General features: G+C 37.2%; 1 protein-coding gene across 2 annotated transcripts in view; it reads left to right on the forward strand.

Moving 5' to 3' along the window:
• LOC144442510 (E3 ubiquitin-protein ligase TRIP12-like) overlaps positions 1-18,246 on the forward strand; it is an 84,301-nt gene that overhangs the window by 28,525 nt on the left and 37,530 nt on the right. Inside the window, exons 12-22 of one of the 2 annotated variants that reach the window (XM_078131872.1) lie at positions 1,490-1,651; positions 3,340-3,462; positions 4,386-4,497; positions 5,134-5,198; positions 7,531-7,580; positions 7,750-7,906; positions 8,552-8,708; positions 9,084-9,205; positions 12,503-12,609; positions 13,209-13,327; positions 14,392-14,554. In XM_078131872.1, the coding sequence (XP_077987998.1) occupies positions 1,490-1,651; positions 3,340-3,462; positions 4,386-4,497; positions 5,134-5,198; positions 7,531-7,580; positions 7,750-7,906; positions 8,552-8,708; positions 9,084-9,205; positions 12,503-12,609; positions 13,209-13,327; positions 14,392-14,554 (1,337 nt within the window). The remainder of the gene's footprint in view (positions 1-1,489; positions 1,652-3,339; positions 3,463-4,385; positions 4,498-5,133; positions 5,199-7,530; positions 7,581-7,749; positions 7,907-8,551; positions 8,709-9,083; positions 9,206-12,502; positions 12,610-13,208; positions 13,328-14,391; positions 14,555-18,246) is intronic. The other variant, XM_078131873.1, reaches the window with a different exon arrangement.

Below are 18,246 nucleotides of genomic sequence, written 5' to 3' on the forward strand. Positions count from 1 at the left end.
AGTTACAAATGTCCTAATACGAACAGCAAGAAAGAAATGTTTGAACATTGACCACTGCATTGAGTTTTCAAATAATTATGTACATTGGAGCTAATACATCCATGGTACAACGTAACACTGGATTTTACCGTGTGCTTTCGAGTCATGCCAGGCTTTGAAAACCAGAACATCATTCGTTTCATACTGATACAAAAATTCCACACCGATCACAGTTATTGTTACTTCACTTATAAATGCAATCTCACTTTTACCCGTCACTTACCAGTTTCACGGGAAGAGCTGTGTAATTTTCGGTTGACTCGTCCGTCTGCCTTTCAAGATCGCTCGGACTGACTGGTTCCCGCAATAATAACGCATGGCCATGACAACCTCGTTCATGTAGTATTTTAAATAAAGCTTATAATTACAACCGTAACGCATTTGATTACACAAATATATATTAAGTAGACTATTTTTGTAAAAGTGTTCATCAAAGAATATTTCTTTGGTACGATTTCTTTCACTAACCCTTTAACCTCGACAACAGATATAAACTTGTAATTTCCACAGTTGGAACGAGTCAGCGTATGACGTCATAAAATAACAAGGTTGACCTAGTTAACGCGTCCGCTTCTTGTGCTAGGCTTGTGACGGAGGGTCGATTTCGCCGTCGATTTTCTCCGTTGTTTCGAGCCCCCACTACAGGAGACTTTACAGTTCTGTTTTTGAAGACATGTAAAAATGGAATTTGAACTTTTTTATCGTATTTTTTGTGCGTGAACCATAGGTCCTTCATCCGAACTTGTGATAGCAGAATCACATTTTCTAAAGACTGTTACGGTAAAACTTCGTAAAAAATTCGACACATGAAGACGGTACTATTGTAAATATATTGTGAAAGTTTCGAGCTGGTATCTCTCTTAGAAATATCGAAAATGCTCTTTTGAAATCTTTGAGTTTAGCGTGAGTGAGCGTTCACTGTGGCGGTTAATTTCAAATTAATTCGTTTGATCTTGCCGGCCATTTCCGCAGGCTAGCGATCCGACTGAAGAACCTGGTACACTGGGACATGCTAGGGCACCCACCAATACCTGGTATACCGGGAACACCCAAGTTCATTTTAATAAAATGTACCTACATCGCCATTATACCATTTAACGGCAGCTATTGTTGCAAAAATTGTTGCCATAACTTGTTCCACACATAACACTATACATATTATAATAACAAACACAGTCATGTTAGTTTTAAGTGATCAAAGTTTTCAAGACTGTATACAGTTAAAACCATGTACAAAATGGAAGAATTCTGACCATCCAACAATACCAATAAGCCAGTAGCTTGACTGCATAAGGTGTACCTGTCAACCATTGCAAGGGTATTTTGTGAGTGATGCTGTGAGCCGTAAACTCGTCTATTAGAAGTAATAATGCAGGATGATAAGTTGATAATTTGTAGCTTTTTAGCATTATCATCTCAATATAAACTATTTGTCTATTTTGATCTACAGGGAGGTGTGTCAGCCTGTCTACTATACCTAGATTTCTTCTCTATTTCTGCTCAAAGATCTGCAATCACAGTAGCTGCTAACTGTTGTCAGAACATTAACCTGGATGAATTCCATTATGTTGGTGAATCATTACCACTTCTTAGTGGACGATTACAGCATGAAGTAAGTACACCTACCAACACTAGTTGCTATCACCTCTTTAGCCCCAATGGGCCTCCACCCAGAGAGGCTATTAAATTTGGTTTTGTCCATCTGTTGTGCATTCATGTGTCCATGCATTCACCCTCATATCTTTGGCATGCACCAACTGATTTCAACCAAACCTTGCACAAAGATAACATACTATGCAAGACATATGCGCATTTTGTTTTGCAACCACATCAAATATAGCCGATTGGCTATATTTCAAAATATGCATCATAACTTTGGAGGTACATGTATAATACATAGTGACTCCATTCAAATGCCTACACCCATGTTATCAAATATGATTTTAAAAAAAACCTTGCATCTCTAAAAGTTTGATACATACAGACACCATTCAAGTTTCTGCCCTCACATTATCAACTTATACTATTGTCTGCAATCAATATAGTTCTTATGACTTGTTGGATAAAAGTTTATGAAAATGATTTTTTAGCACAACTGAACTTGTTCAGTAGTGCTATAGGGATCGCCCGGCGTCTGTCTGTCTGTGTGTGTGGATGTGTGTGTGTGTGTGTGTGTGTAAACAACTTAAAGTCAAAAACCGCTGAACCGATTGCCACGATATTTGGTGGGTCCATTACTTTGGGTGTCTAGTTGGGAAATTGTTCAAATCAAAATGATCGCATCACAGGTGTGTGATTTGGGTCAAAAAATGTGATTTTTGGTCAAAAAACTTAAACTCAGAAACTACTGGGCAGATTGGTGCGAAATTTGGTGGGAACATTCTTAAGGGGGTGTAAAGTAAGATTTGTTCATGACGGGATGATTCCATCAGTGATATGCAAATTAGGGCTAAAAATGTGTCTTTTTGGTTAAAAATCTTTAATTCTAAAACTACTGAGCAGATTGGGCTGAAATTTAATGGGAATGTATCTAGGGATGTATGGACGAAGAAATATTAAGCATACCATGATTCCATGAGTGATATGCAAATTAGGTGTAAAAATGTTCATTTTTTGTCAAAAACTTATATCTCAAAAAGTACTTGGTCAATTAGTCTGAAACTTGGCAAGATGTTTCTGAAACTGTTATTCTGCAGATTTTCTTAAAAACATTTTGACAAAATTGGCCCTAGCAACCATGACCACACCCTTTAGCAACAACCAAATGGCAGTATATTTTGGTCAAATAACAACATCATCTGGTAAGCAAGTGAGTAAACATTCAAAAAATGTATGCAAATACCCTAGCAACCATGACCACGCCCATAGCAACAGCCAAACGGTGGTGTATTTCACAAAGATAACAATAGGGTTTAATAGATAATTGAATAAACATCCAAAAAATGTATGTAAATTTGCATAGCAACAAGACCACGCCCATAACAACAGCCAAATAATCACGTATATTGCAAAGATAACAACAGGAATAGAAAGACTGATGAATAAACATTCAAAAAATGTATGCAAATACCCTAGTAACCATGACCACGCCCATAGCAACAGCCAAACGGTGGTGTATTTCACAAAGATAACAACAGGGTTTAATAGACAATTGAATAAACATTCAAAAAATGTATGTAAATTTTCCTAGCAACAAGACCACGCCCATAGCAACATAGACTAGCATATGGATAAACATTTTTAAAAACTACAGTTGTGCTACAACGCCATTGGCGGTATTTTTTAATTATATTTTTGAAGGATAAGAAGTCAGTGGAAAGCTGTTGTTTGTGTTTTGCAAGGCTTGTTGATAATTATCAGAATGATGCTAAATTACTACAAGAAATTGCATCCCATGGATTACTGACTAATTTACAGCAACTGGTAAGACTTACTTATCATGTTTATTTCTACCACCCATACAAATCAATAACAGACTAAATTATTGTCCAACACATCACTTTCGTACACCTTTCTGTGATTGGCTTAAATCAAGTCACATAGTATTGACTAGTTACCTATAGTGACCTGAATTGCTCACAGCAAGCACCAGATGTTTTTTATTTACCACATGAGTGCTGTAGTGGAGCCCTATGTTTAATTCATTATTGTAATCTTGTGAATCTGTTTTAAGCAGCTGGGAGATACCACTTACAATTGTAAGATGTGTGTTCACACAAAACAAAAATTCAATATCAACAATTTCTACCCTAGAGCTTGACAATGTGATAGTTAAAAACAATATTGCCAGGCTATACTAGGACACTAACAATATTGCCAGGCTATACTAGGACACTAACAATATTTCCAGGCTACATATGTAGCTATTATCTCCATTTGAATTCAGCCATAGGGAAGTAGTTGTTAAATAACAGTACCTCTCTCTGTTCTAGACATCTGTCATCATTGGCAGCTATGAAGTTTTATAATAATATTAATACAGCTATATACATGATACTTTTATGTCAAAATCTTTGAATTGTAACATGTTGGCTTCTAGATTTCCACTGCCATATTTGGATATAGAATACAAAATGCATAGGGGGAAAAGTATCATACTGCAAAGTGTTATTTTGTTGTATAGCAATTAGTATATGAATTTTCATCTGTCTATCCTGGTGTAGCCATAACTGATTATACTGCCACCTAGTGGTCAACTATAACTACCGATAGTTTACATTCATTCCACATAGGACTACAAATCAGGAAAGATTAACAGCTCAATTTATAGTTTACTAAGCTGAATGATTTATGTAGATAATGTTTTATCACTTGATTTATGATGTAAATGACTGTTCTTTTGACAGCTTGTTGTGTCACCACCTATCATAAGTACTGGTACCTTTATCATGGTCATTCGAATGTTATCTTTGATGTGTTCTAATTGTCCACAGTTAGCAGTACAACTCCTAAAGCAAAGTAAGTTATCCATTGTAGTCTGGTACTAAGTATTTCAGTTATAGACTGACTTGTTTTCTTGTAAATCAAAGTAAGTTATCCATTGTAGTCTGGTACTAAGTATTTCAGTGATAGACTGACTTGTTTTCTTGTAAATCAAAGTAAGTTATCCATTGTAGTCTGGTACTAAGTATTTCAGTGATAGACTGATTTGTTTTCTTGTAAATCAAAGTAAGTTATCCATTGTAGTCTGGTACTAAGTATTTCAGTGATAGACTGACTTGTTTTCTTGTAAATCAAAGTAAGTTATCTATTGTAGTCTGGTACTAAGTATTTCAGTGATAGACTGACTTGTTTTCATGTAAATCAAAGTAAGTTATCTATTGTAGTCTGGTACTAAGTATTTCAGTGATAGACTGATTTGTTTTCTTGTAAATCAAAGTAAGTTATCCATTGTAGTCTGGTACTAAGTATTTCAGTGATAGACTGACTTGTTTTCTTGTAAATCAAAGTAAGTTATCCATTGTAGTCTGGTACTAAGTATTTCAGTGATAGACTGATTTTTCTTATATAGCAAAACAAAAAATACTGTGAAATATGTTTAATTTTGCGTGATAAATGTTGTGAAATGTTTGTGTTGTTTATTTGCTATTGCAGACATAGCAGATACAGTCGGTTACCTATTAATGGGTGCATCAGATCAGGCCTGTCAGCAAATAGAGGTAGGTGCCATTTTAGTAACCTGATAGTCACATGATAGTCACCTGACTTATCAGTGTATCATTTGTTGTAGAGTCGGTTGGAAGGGAGTAATCTGAATTCTCTTTCTGATATGTTCAGCCATAATGTGAATTGAAAGAATGAGTCTCATAGTACAAAAAAATGGCAGACAGGGAAAACTGTCCTGGTAGAAAACCATGACAGACAGGGAGAACTGTCCTGGTAGAAAGCCTTGGCAAACAGGGAAAACTGTCCTGGTAGAAAGTCTTGGCAAACAGGGAGAACTGTCCTGGTAGAAAGCCTTGGCAAACAGGGAAAACTGTCCTGGTAGAAAGCCTTGGCAAACAGGGAGAAATGTCCTGGTAGAAAACTATGGCAAACAGGGAGAAATGTCCGGTAGAAAACTATGGCAAACAGGGAGAAATGTCCGGTAGAAAACTATGGCAAACAGGGAGAAATGTCCGGTAGAAAACTATGGCAAACAGGGAGAACTGTCCTGGTAGAAAACTATGGCAAACAGGGAGAAATGTCCTGGTAGAAAACTTTGGCAAAACATGGAGAAATGACCTGGTAGAAAACTATGGCAAAAACAGGGAGAAATGTCCTGGTAGAAAACTATGGCAAACAGGGAGAAATGTCCTGGTAGAAAACTTTGGCAAAACATGGAGAAATGACCTGGTAGAAAACTATGGCAAAAACAGGGAGAAATGTCCTGGTAGAAAACTATGGCAAACAGGGAGAAATGTCCTGGTAGAAAACTATGGCAAAAACAGGGAGAAATGTCCTGGTAGAAAACTATGGCAAAAACAGGGAGAAATGACCTGGTAGAAAACTATGGCAAAAACAGGGAGAAATGTCCGGTAGACAACTATGGCAAAAACAGGGAGAAATGTCCTGGTAGAAAACTATGGCAAAAACAGGGAGAAATGTCCTGGTAGAAAACCATGACAAAAACAGGGAGAAATGGCCTGGCAGAAAAGTATGGCAAACAGGGAGAAATGTCCTGGTAGAAAACTATGGCAAACAGGGAGAAATGTCCTGGTAGAAAACTATGGCAAAAACAGGGAGAAATGTCCTGGTAGAAAACCATGGCAAACAGGGAGAAATGTCCTGGTAGAAAACCATGGCAAAAACAGGGAGAAATGTCCTGGTAGAAAACCATGGCAAAAACAGGGAGAAATGTCCTGGTAGAAAACTATGGCAAAAACAGGGAGAAATGTCCTGGTAGAAAACCATGGCAAAAACAGGGAGAAATGTCCTGGTAGAAAACTATGGCAAAAACAGGGAGAAATGTCCGGTAGAAAACTATGGCAAAAACAGGGAGAAATGTCCTGGTAGAAAACTATGGCAAACAGGGAGAAATGTCCGGTAGAAAACTATGGCAAACAGGGAGAAATGTCCTGGTAGAAAGCCTTGGCAAACAGGGAAAACTGTCCTGGTAGAAAGCATTGGCAAACAGGGAGAAATGTCCTGGTAGAAAACTATGGCAAACAGGGAGAAATGTCCTGGTAGAAAACTATGGCAAACAGGGAGAAATGTCCAGTAGAAAACTATGGCAAACAGGGAGAACTGTCCTGGTAGAAAACTATGGCAAACAGGGAGAAATGTCCGGTAGAAAACTATGGCAAACAGGGAGAAATGTCCGGTAGAAAACTATGGCAAACAGGGAGAAATGTCCGGTAGAAAACTATGGCAAACAGGGAGAAATGTCCGGTAGAAAACTATGGCAAACAGGGAGAAATGTCCTGGTAGAAAACTATGGCAAAAACAGGGAGAAATGTCCTGGTAGAAAACTATGGCAAAAACAGGGAGAAATGACCTGGTAGAAAACTATGGCAAACAGGGAGAAATGTCCTGGTAGAAAACTATGGCAAACAGGGAGAAATGTCCTGGCAGAAAACTATGGCAAACAGGGAGAAATGTCCTGGTAGAAAACTATGGCAAAAACAGGGAGAAATGTCCTGGTAGAAAACCATGGCAAAAACAGGGAGAAATGGCCTGGCAGAAAACTATGGCAAACAGGGAGAAATGACCTGGTAGAAAACTATGGCAAAAACAGGGAGAAATGTCCTGGTAGAAAACTATAGCAAAAACAGGGAGAAATGTCCTGGTAGAAAACTATGGCAAACAGGGAGAAATGTCCTGGTAGAAAACCATGGCAAAACATGGAGAAATGACCTGGTAGAAAACTATGGCAAACAGGGAGAAATGTCCTGGCAGAAAACTATGGCAAAAACAGGGAGAAATGTAGCATAAGTAGATGTTATTGAATTTGTATCATGTATGATTTTTACCTATGTAAAATGTACCTATTATGATTTTTACTCTGTACAGCTTGTGCCAAGAACCCCACAGGAACTGTATGAAATAACATCCCTTATAGGGTAAGTATGTACTTTGTACTGTCTATATGTGTAGTGAAATAGTCTATGTAACACAAATTATTATTACGTTAACTAGATCAACATCTGCCGACTCTACTATGTAACTGACTTTACTCTCATTTATTGCACATAAGTGATTACCAAATAAACATTTGTTGTATTCTGACAGTGAGTTAATGCCACGGTTACCAAGTGAAGGTTTGTTTGCTGTTGATGTACTATTACGAAAGGGAACCATACAGAACACAGATGCAGCTACTTGGCAGTGGAGAGATGACAGAGGTCTATGGCATCCTTATACAAGAATTGATAACAGAATCATAGAGGTGAGTGTAATGACTGTTTTAGACACACACACACACACACACACACACACACACACACACACACACACACACACACACACACACACACACACACACACACACACACACACACACACACACACACACGAACTTCCTGCAGTTTGATTGTCATAGAAACACATGGACTTTCTGTTTGTTTGATTGCCATAGCCAAACACACATGGCCTTTCTGTGGTTAGATTGTCATAGAAACACATGGACTTTCTGTGGTAAGATAGTCATAGAAACACATTGACTTTCTGTGGTTAGATTGTCATAGAAACACACATTGACTTTCTGTGGTTAGATTGTCATAGAAACACATTGACTTTCTGTGGTTAGATTGTCATAGAAACCAAAGAGAATTGATTTTCTGTGGTTAGATTGTCATAGAAACACAGATGGATTTTCTGTGGTTTGATTGTCATAGACATACGTATGGACTTTCTGTGGGGAGATGTTACTGTGGTCAGATATTACTTCCCGGTATGGTAAGCAAAGTTGCATGAATTATAACAATTACCTTCAAAGATATTGACCCAATCTGTAAACTTCATAAAATCAAGCATGAAATCCCAAAGGCAATGTGTTGTTTTGTCATTTGTATGATTGTATGTTTTGTTTTAGGCGGCACATCAGGCAGGTGAGGATGAAGTGTGTTTGTCAACTGTGGGTCGGGCTTATACTCTTGAATTTAATGCAATGCAACAAATTAATGAAGACACAGGTACTGCAAGGGCAGTGCAAAGAAGAGCTAATCCTACTAGTATGACTGCTACCTCAGGTAGGTCAAGTTTGCTTACATTTCCAGTTAAAAATGAGTCAATTTCCATAGCTGTTCCAAACATGGTGCAAACTTTTTTTTAAGATCATACCCTTTTCCCATGGTCTATTCCCTTAATGGCTTACAACCAAAATCAAGTCAGAGTTGTTGACCTCATCTCATGTTGGCATCTTCTTATATTATAAGACAAATTTTCCCATTGCCTTGGATATTAATGATGGCCACACGTATTAATGAATAAAACTGTAATATCTCATTAGTCCACACAGGCACATGTAGCCACTTAAACAAGTTTTCTCATTATTCAAAAAGGGTTACAGAATGTTTGTGACATTAAACTGTACCTCTTGACACTTTCTGTAATTATGTTTGTAGGTTCAAATGCAGCTCTCCATGATGAAGATGCAAGAGCTCTACTCCTCAAAGAGGACGTTGATTTGGCATCTTCCTTTATAAAGGCATTATTTGCTGTATTATATGAAGTGTACAGTTCCTCTGTGAGTAACTAAACTAAAGCTGTACAGATTATGATAAACGACTAACTGTTAATGTACAGTTTAGAGTACAGAACATAGCACAGTGTAGTTGTATGACTTTGTATAGAGTACAGAACATAGCAGTGTAGTTGTATGAATTTGTATAGAGTATAGAATATAGCAGTGTAGTTGTATGACAGTTTAGAGTACAGAACATAGCAGTGTGGTTGTATGACTTTGTATAGAGTACAGAACATAGCACAGTGTAGTTGTATGACTTTGTATAGAGTACAGAACATAGCAGTGTGGTTGTAAGACTTTGTATAGAGTACAGAACATATCAGTGTAGTTGTATGACTTTGTATAGAGTACAGAACATAGCAGTGTAGTTGTATGACTTTGTATAGAGTACAGAACATAGCAGTGTAGTTGTATGACTTTGTATAGAGTACAGAACATAGCAGTGTGGTTGTAAGACTTTGTATAGAGTACAGAACATAGCAGTGTAGTTGTAAGACTTTGTATAGAGTATAGAATATAGCAGTGTAGTTGTATGACTTTGTATAGAGTACAGAACATAGCAGTGTAGTTGTATGACTTCGAATAGAGTACAGAACATAGCAGTGTAGTTGTAAGACTTTGTATAGAGTATAGAACATAGCAGTGCAGTTGTATGACTTTGTATAGAGTACAGAACATAGCAGTGTGGTTGTAAGACTTTGTATAGAGTACAGAACATAGCAGTGTAGTTGTAAGACTTTGTATAGAGTATAGAATATAGCAGTGTAGTTGTATGACTTTGTATAGAGTACAGAACATAGCAGTGTAGTTGTAAGACTTTGTATAGAGTACAGAACATAGCAGTGTAGTTGTAAGACTTTGTATAGAGTATAGAACATAGCAGTGTAGTTGTAAGACTTTGTATAGAGTATAGAACATAGCAGTGTAGTTGTAAGACTTTGTATAGAGTATAGAACATAGCAGTGCAGTTGTATGACTTTGTATAGAGTACAGAACATAGCAGTGTAGTTGTAAGACTTTGTATAGAGTATAGAACATAGCAGTGTAGTTGTAAGACTTTGTATAGAGTACAGAACATAGCAGTGTAGTTGTAAGACTTTGTATAGAGTATAGAACATAGCAGTGTAGTTGTAAGACTTTGTATAGAGTATAGAACATAGCAGTGTAGTTATATGACTTTGTATAGAGTACAGAACATAGCAGTGTAGTTGTAAGACTTTGTATAGAGTATAGAACATAGCAGTGTAGTTGTAAGACTTTGTATAGAGTATAGAACATAGCAGTGTAGTTGTAAGACTTTGTATAGAGTATAGAACATAGCAGTGTAGTTGTAAGACTTTGTATAGAGTATAGAACATAGCAGTGTAGTTGTAAGACTTTGTATAGAGTATAGAACATAGCAGTGTAGTTGTATGACTTTGTATAGAGTACAGAACATAGCAGTGTAGTTGTAAGACTTTGTATAGAGTATAGAACATAGCAGTGTAGTTGTATCAATCAATCTTTATTGCCAACAAAATAAAGAAAAAATATCAATAAATATATATAATTCATGGCAGCTTATTTATAAATTTTGGCAATTTAGGAGACCAAAAAAATAGCTTTCCGCTAATCGAGTTTGGTTCCTCCTCAAATTATATGTTAATATTAACAGTTAAAGGGCAAATTCTAAAGAAATTGTTGTGTATTTAAAACAGACTCTGCAACGGTGGAGGGGAGTAAATATCGCATGACAGTGACTTACTATGTACATGTATTGTATTTCAAGTATAGCTTTAAAGAATTTCGAAACAGGTGTTTCGATTTTAAGCATTTAATTTCCGTAGGTAAATTGTTCCATGATTTAACACCTTCAAATGATATTGCAAATTGACCAGCAGCTGTATGTGTGTTTGGAATTACTAAGTTTTGTTGGAGCTTAAACCTAGTATTTTGGCTATGGCCAACAGTCTGAAAATAATCGCCTAGAGTATGTGGAAGATTACCATTGTACAGATCATAAATAAAACTTAATATACCAAGTTGGTGAAGTTTAAAAATATTGAGAATATTTAAACATTCAAATAGAGGTGACGATGGTTCCCTGAAGCCAGAAAATGTAATGCAACGAAGACACATTTTCTGTGTTTTTAAAATGGGCTGAAGGTAAGTTGGGAAGGTACTTGCCCATACTTCTAGACCGTAAGTTAGGTTAGGTTTGATAAAAGATTTATACAGTAACAACAAGATATGTTGTGGAACAAAATGCCTTAATTTAAACAGAATTCCAGCTTTCTTACCTATACAATTTGTTACCTCTTCAATGTGAAATTCCCAAGTGAGATGCTTATCAAAGGTCACGCCTACAAAGGATGCTTTTTCACCCTCTGTTATCATGTGACCTTTGACATTTATAGCACCTTGCTTAATAACAGGTTTGCGTTTGCCATGAAAAATAATATAATTTGTCTTATCAGTGTTGATAGTTAGCTTATTTGCATCTCACCAATCTGTTACATCCTTAAGGTGACGATTTACTGTGAGGAGGTCTATATTATTTACTCTTTCTGTGAACGTGTGGAACAAATTTGAATCGTCTGCAAATAATCGAAAATCAAAGAAGTTGGAGGAGTATGGGAGGTCGTTTATGTAAACCAAAAATAACGTTGGGCCAAGTGTCGATCCTTGAGTTGTATGACTTTGTATAGAGTACAGACCATAGCAGTGTAGTTGTATGACTTTGTATAGAGTACAGAACATAGCAGTGCAGTTGTATGACTTTGTATAGAGTACAGAACATAGCACAGTGTAGTTGTATGACTTCGAATAGAGTACAGAACATAACAGTGTAGTTATATGACTTTGTATAGAGTACAGAACATAGCAGTGTGGTTGTAAGACTTTGTATAGAGTACAGAACATATCAGTGTAGTTGTATGACTTTGTATAGAGTACAGAACATAGCAGTGTAGTTGTATGACTTTGTATAGAGTATAGAACATAGTGTAGTTGTAAGACTTTGTATAGAGTACAGAACATATCAGTGTAGTTGTATGACTTTGTATAGAGTATAGAACATAGCAGTGTAGTTGTATGACTTTGTATAGAGTACAGAACATAGCAGTGTGGTTGTATGACTTTGTATAGAGTACAGAACATAGCAGTGTGGTTGTATGACTTTGTATAGAGTACAGAACATAGCAGTGTAGTTGTATGACTTTGTATAGAGTATAGAACATAGCAGTGTGGTTGTATGACTTTCAATAGACCAGAACATATTGATTGTCAGATTCACTGAATGTGTTGTTTTATTGATAGGCTGGGCCAGCAGTTCGACACAAGTGTTTGAGAGCTATTCTCAGAATGATCTATTTCTCAAGTCCTGAACTTCTGAAGAATGTCTTAAAAAGTCATGCTGTTTCTAGGTATGTCTCACCAGGATAAGGTGTATGGATCTTTGTATTGGATTGTTATTTGCTACCAACAGACACAGCCCAAAGGGGCGATAGGAGTGACCCATATCTGTCCATGCATTCATCTTTCACAGCCTTTTAAGTTTAAGTTATACAAGTACTTACATAATGTTCTCATATATCCTGCAAACACTTTACTAAATGGTGTTGTATGATCTATCTATCTATCTATCTATCTATCTATCTATCTATCTATCTATCTATCTATCTATCTATCTATCTATCTATCTATCTATCTATCTATCTATCTATCTATCTATCTATCTATCTATCTATCTATCTATCTATCTACCTTCCTACCTACCTACCTATCTATCTATCTATCTCTATCTATCTATCTATCTATCTATCTATCTATCTAGTACGGTCATAGCTAACTGGTGTTGTATGATCTATCTATCTATCTATCTATCTATCTATCTATCTATCTATCTATCTATCTATCTATCTATCTATCTATCTATCTATCTATCTATCTATCTTGTACAGTCATATAGCTAACTGGTGTTGAATGATCCATCTATCTATCTATCTATCTATCTATCTTGTAGTCATATAGCTTCCATGATGTCTTCTCAAGACCTAAAGGTTGTAGTTGGTGCAATACAGATGGCAGAAATCCTAATGGAGAAACTACCTGACATATTTCATGTTTACTTTAGAAGAGAAGGTAAGCTGTCAATCATTGACCTTATCAAAGTTGATGACATCAATACACTTGAGTGTTTTCATTAAAATGTACATGCGAAGGCTGATAATTTTTTAGCACAACTTAACTGATAAGGCATGGCAAAGTGTGTATGTGTGTGTGTGTGTGTATGTGTGTGTGTGTGTGTGTGTGTGTGTGTGTGTGTGTGTGTGTGTGTGTGTGTGTGTGTGTGTGTGTGTGTGTGTGTGTGTGTGTGTAAAAAACTTAAAGTCAAAAACCGCTGGACCGATTGCCATGATATTTGGTGGGTGTATTACCTTGGGTGTCTAGTTGGGAAATTGTTCAAATCAAAATGATCTTACCACCGGTGTATGATTTGGGTAAAAAAATGTTATTTTTTGTCAAAAAACTTAAAGTGGCCATATGGATGAGAATTTGGTATTTATTTATGTCTGTGAGGGACAGCCAAGAACCGTGTTCTGTTATTTGTTGTTGTAAACACAGTACATGTACATGTATGTCTGTGAGGGACAGCCGAGAACCGTGTTCTGTTATTTGTGTTGTAAACACAGTACATGTACATGTATGTCTGTGGGGGACAGCCGAGAACCGTGTTCTGTTATTTGTTGTTGTAAACACAGTACATGTACATCACTACATGTATGTCTGTGAGGGATAGCCAAGAACCGTGTTCTGTTATTTGTGTTGTAATCACAGTACATGTACATGTATGTCTGTGGGGGACAGCCGAGAACCGTGTTCTGTTATTTGTTGTTGTAAACACAGTACATGTACATCACTACATGTATGTCTGTGAGGGATAGCCAAGAACCGTGTTCTGTTATTTGTGTTGTAATCACAGTACATGTACATGTATGTCTGTGGGGGACAGCCGAGAACCGTGTTCTGTTATTTGTTGTTGTAATCATAGTACATGTACATGTATGTCTGTGGGGGACAGCTAAGAACTGTGTTCTGTTATTTGTGTTGTAAACACAGTATCATGTTCAATACTGACTCAACTCTGACTCGTTTCATTCTTAAACAGGGAACATTTACATTTAATGTATTTCTCATTTTTGTAGGTGTTATGCATCAAGTGAAACATCTAGCAGAATCAACGTGGGAAAAGTGTCCTTCACAGAGAGAAACCCATGTAAATAAAGCTAGAGATGAAATCAATGCTTCAAAAGACCTGTCTACCCCAACTCTTGATGACTCCATGGACCAGGATGCACTAGGACAAGGGTTAGTAGTACATGATGTCATATACACAATTTACATATCAATTAAGTCATTTGTATGTGTTCATCTCCAAGCAAAGCAATTAATATGATTTGATTTTTAGCACAAGTGAAATATAAAAATAAATTTCCTCCATTAGTCACACAAAAGTAAAGTATTTGAAGATGTGATGTGTGTCATGTAATAATCAACATGAAAAAGCACATGTAGAGTCTGTCTGTCAGTCGGTGTGTGTGGATGTATGTGCATGTGTAAACAACTTAAAGTCAAAAACAACTGGACCGATTGTCATGATATTTGGTGGGTATATTACCTTTACTTGTGTCTAGTTGGGAAATTGTTCAAATCAAAATGATCTTACCACCGGTATGTGATCTGGGTCAAAAAATGTGAAACTACTTGGCAAATCAGTCTGAAATTTGGTTGGAACGTCATAACGAGATTAACGAATTGTTCATGACATGGTGATCCCATCAGTGATATGCAAATTAGGTATGAAAATGTGTCTTTTTAGTCCCCACGGACGAAGTCCGGAACGGGGACTTATGGATTGGGTTCTGTCCGTCTGTCCGTGCGTCCGTCCGTCCGTCCACAGCCGTTTCTTGGAGATGCCTGGACCGATTTTTTTCAAACTTGGTACAGGGGTAACATGCTATGGCATACATATGCACATCAATTTGTTTTATGATACGATCCAATATGGCCGCCTAGCAACCATTTTGTTTGCGAATTTTCCCTGTCTAAAGCCATAACTCAGACATGCTTAAACAGATCTCATTCAAAGTTGGTATTAGGACAGTGTTCTAAGACATACATGTGCATATACATTGTTGTCATGATATGATCCAATATGGCCGCCTAGCAGCCATTTTGTTTGTGAATTTTCATGTCCAAAGCCATAACTCAGACATGCTTGAACAGATCTCATTCAAAGTTGGTATTAGGACAGTGTTCTATGACATACATGTGTATATCCATTTTCATTGTGATACGATCCAATATGGCTGCCTGGTAGCCATTTTGTTTGCGAATTTTCATGTCCCAAAGCCATAACTCAGACATGCTTGAACAGATCTCATTCAAAGTTGGTATTATTAGGACAGTGTTCTATGACATACATGTGCATATCCATTTTCATTGTGATACGATCCAATATGGCTGCCTGGCAGCCATTTTGTTTGTGAATTTTCCATGCCCAAAGCCATAACTCAGACATGCTTGGACAGATCTCATTCAAAGTTGGTATTAGGACAGTGTTCTATGACATACATGTGCATATCCATTTTCGTCGTGATACAATCCAATATGGCTGCCTGGCAGCCATTTTGTTTGTGAATTTTCCATGTCCAAAGCCATAACTCAGACATGCTTAAACAGATCTCATTCAAAGTTGGTATTAGGACAGTGTTCTATGACATACATGTGCATATCCATTTTCGTCGTGATACGATCCAATATGGCTGCCTGGCAGCCATTTTGTTTCATGAATTTTCCATGTCCAAAGCCATAACTCAGACTCCATTTTCATCGTGATATTATCCCCCATACCCAACCAATCCTTTATTGTTCGAGGCATATTCCATGTCCAACAAGCACACACAACATATCTAAGTCTGTTTGTTTTAGGTTCAAAAATGTTGTTGCGTGATCAGAGTAGTGATAATTCCTTAAAACCCAATTATAGCGGGGACTATGTCATTCTCAATGACTTGTTGGTCAAAAACCTGTGTATCATTCCAAAACTATTGAACAAATTGGGCTGATATTTGGTTGGAACGTTCTTCATGGTGTATATATTGAGAATTGTTCATGACATGAAGATCCAATTGATTATATACAAATTAGAGCTAAAAATGTGTCTTTTCGGTGAAAATCTATAATTCCAAATCTACCATGCAGATTGGGCTGAAATATAATGGAGATGCATCTGGGCATGTATAGATGAAGCTATATAGACAGTGTGATAATCCCATTAGCAGGGCTGGGCATGTATAGATGAAGCTATATTGACAATGTGATCATCCCATTAGCAGAGCTGGGCATGTATAGATGAAGCTATATTGACAGTGTGATAATCCCATTAGCAGGGCTGGGCTTGTATAGATGAAGCTATATTGACAATGTGATAATCCCATTAGCAGGGCTGGGCATGTATAGATGAAGCTATATTGACAGTGTGATAATCCCATTAGCAGGGCTGGGCATGTATAGATGAAGCTATATTGACAATGTGATAATACCATTAGCAGAGCTGGGCATGTATAGATGAAGCTATATTGACAGTGTGATAATCCCATTAGCAGAGCTGGGCATGTATAGATGAAGCTATATTGACAATGTGATAATCCCATTAGCAGGACTGGGCATGTATAGATGAAGCTATATTGACAATGTGATAATCCCATTAGCAGGGCTGGGCATGTATAGATGAAGCTATATTGACAATGTGATAATCCCATTAGCAGGGCTGGGCATGTATAGATGAAGCTATATTGACAATGTAATAATCCCATTAGCAGGGCTGGGCTTGTATAGATGAAGCTATATTGACAATGTAATAATCCCATTAGCAGGCTGGGCTTGTATAGATGAAGCTATATTGACAATGTGATAATCCCATTAGTAGGGCTGGGCATGTATAGATGAAGCTATATTGACAATGTGATAATCCCATTAGCAGAGCTGGGCATGTATAGATGAAGCTATATTGACAATGTGATAATCCCATTAGCAGGACTGGGCATGTATAGATGACGCTATATTTTACAGTGTGATAATCCCATTAGCAGGGCTGGGCATGTATAGATGAAGCTATATTGACAGTGTGATAATCCCATTAGCAGGGCTGGGCATGTATAGATGAAGCTATATTGACAGTGTGATAATCCCATTAGCAGGGCTGGGCATGTATAGATGAAGCTATATTGACAATGTGATAATCCCATTAGCAGGGCTGGGCATGTATAGATGAAGCTATATTGACAGTGTGATAATCCCATTAGCAGGGCTGGGCTTGTATAGATGAAGCTATATTGACAACGTGATAATCCCATTAGCAGAGCTGGGCATGTATAGATGAAGCTATATTGACAATGTGATAATCCCATTAGCAGGACTGGGCATGTATAGATGAAGCTATATTTTACAGTGTGATAATCCCATTAGCAGGGCTGGGCATGTATAGATGAAGCTATATTGACAGTGTGATAGTCCCATTAGCAGGACTGGGCATGTATAGATGAAGCTATATTGACAGTGTGATAATCCCATTAGCAGGGCTGGGCATGTATAGATGAAGCTATATTGACAATGTGATAATCCCATTAGCAGAGCTCCAAATTAGTGGTAGTCTCATGTCAATTGACTACCAGTTTTTCCAAACTGACTACGAAGTTTGAAAACTGGCAGTCACCCTTGACAACCATGAAAATCCAGGGGATGCCAACCCACCATATGCATTGAAGGCCTGGTGACAAGCTGACAATGTAGCGTCAGCACTAAAGCTACATGTGTTTTGATATGTTGTTGTCCTCGTACTTGTGAAAAAATCACTAGGTCAATCACTAAATCGCTAAAAACATCAGCAAATTTGACTGGCGTATCCACCATTTTTGTTTTGAGTGCTAGCTTGTGGTCAGTCACATACGATGTCAGTTCATTTACATATTGTTTACATAATCACGTCACACAGTTTG

Source organism: Glandiceps talaboti, chromosome 11 (assembly GCF_964340395.1).
Source record: "Glandiceps talaboti chromosome 11, keGlaTala1.1, whole genome shotgun sequence".
NCBI classification, from domain to species: Eukaryota; Metazoa; Hemichordata; class Enteropneusta; family Spengelidae; genus Glandiceps; species Glandiceps talaboti.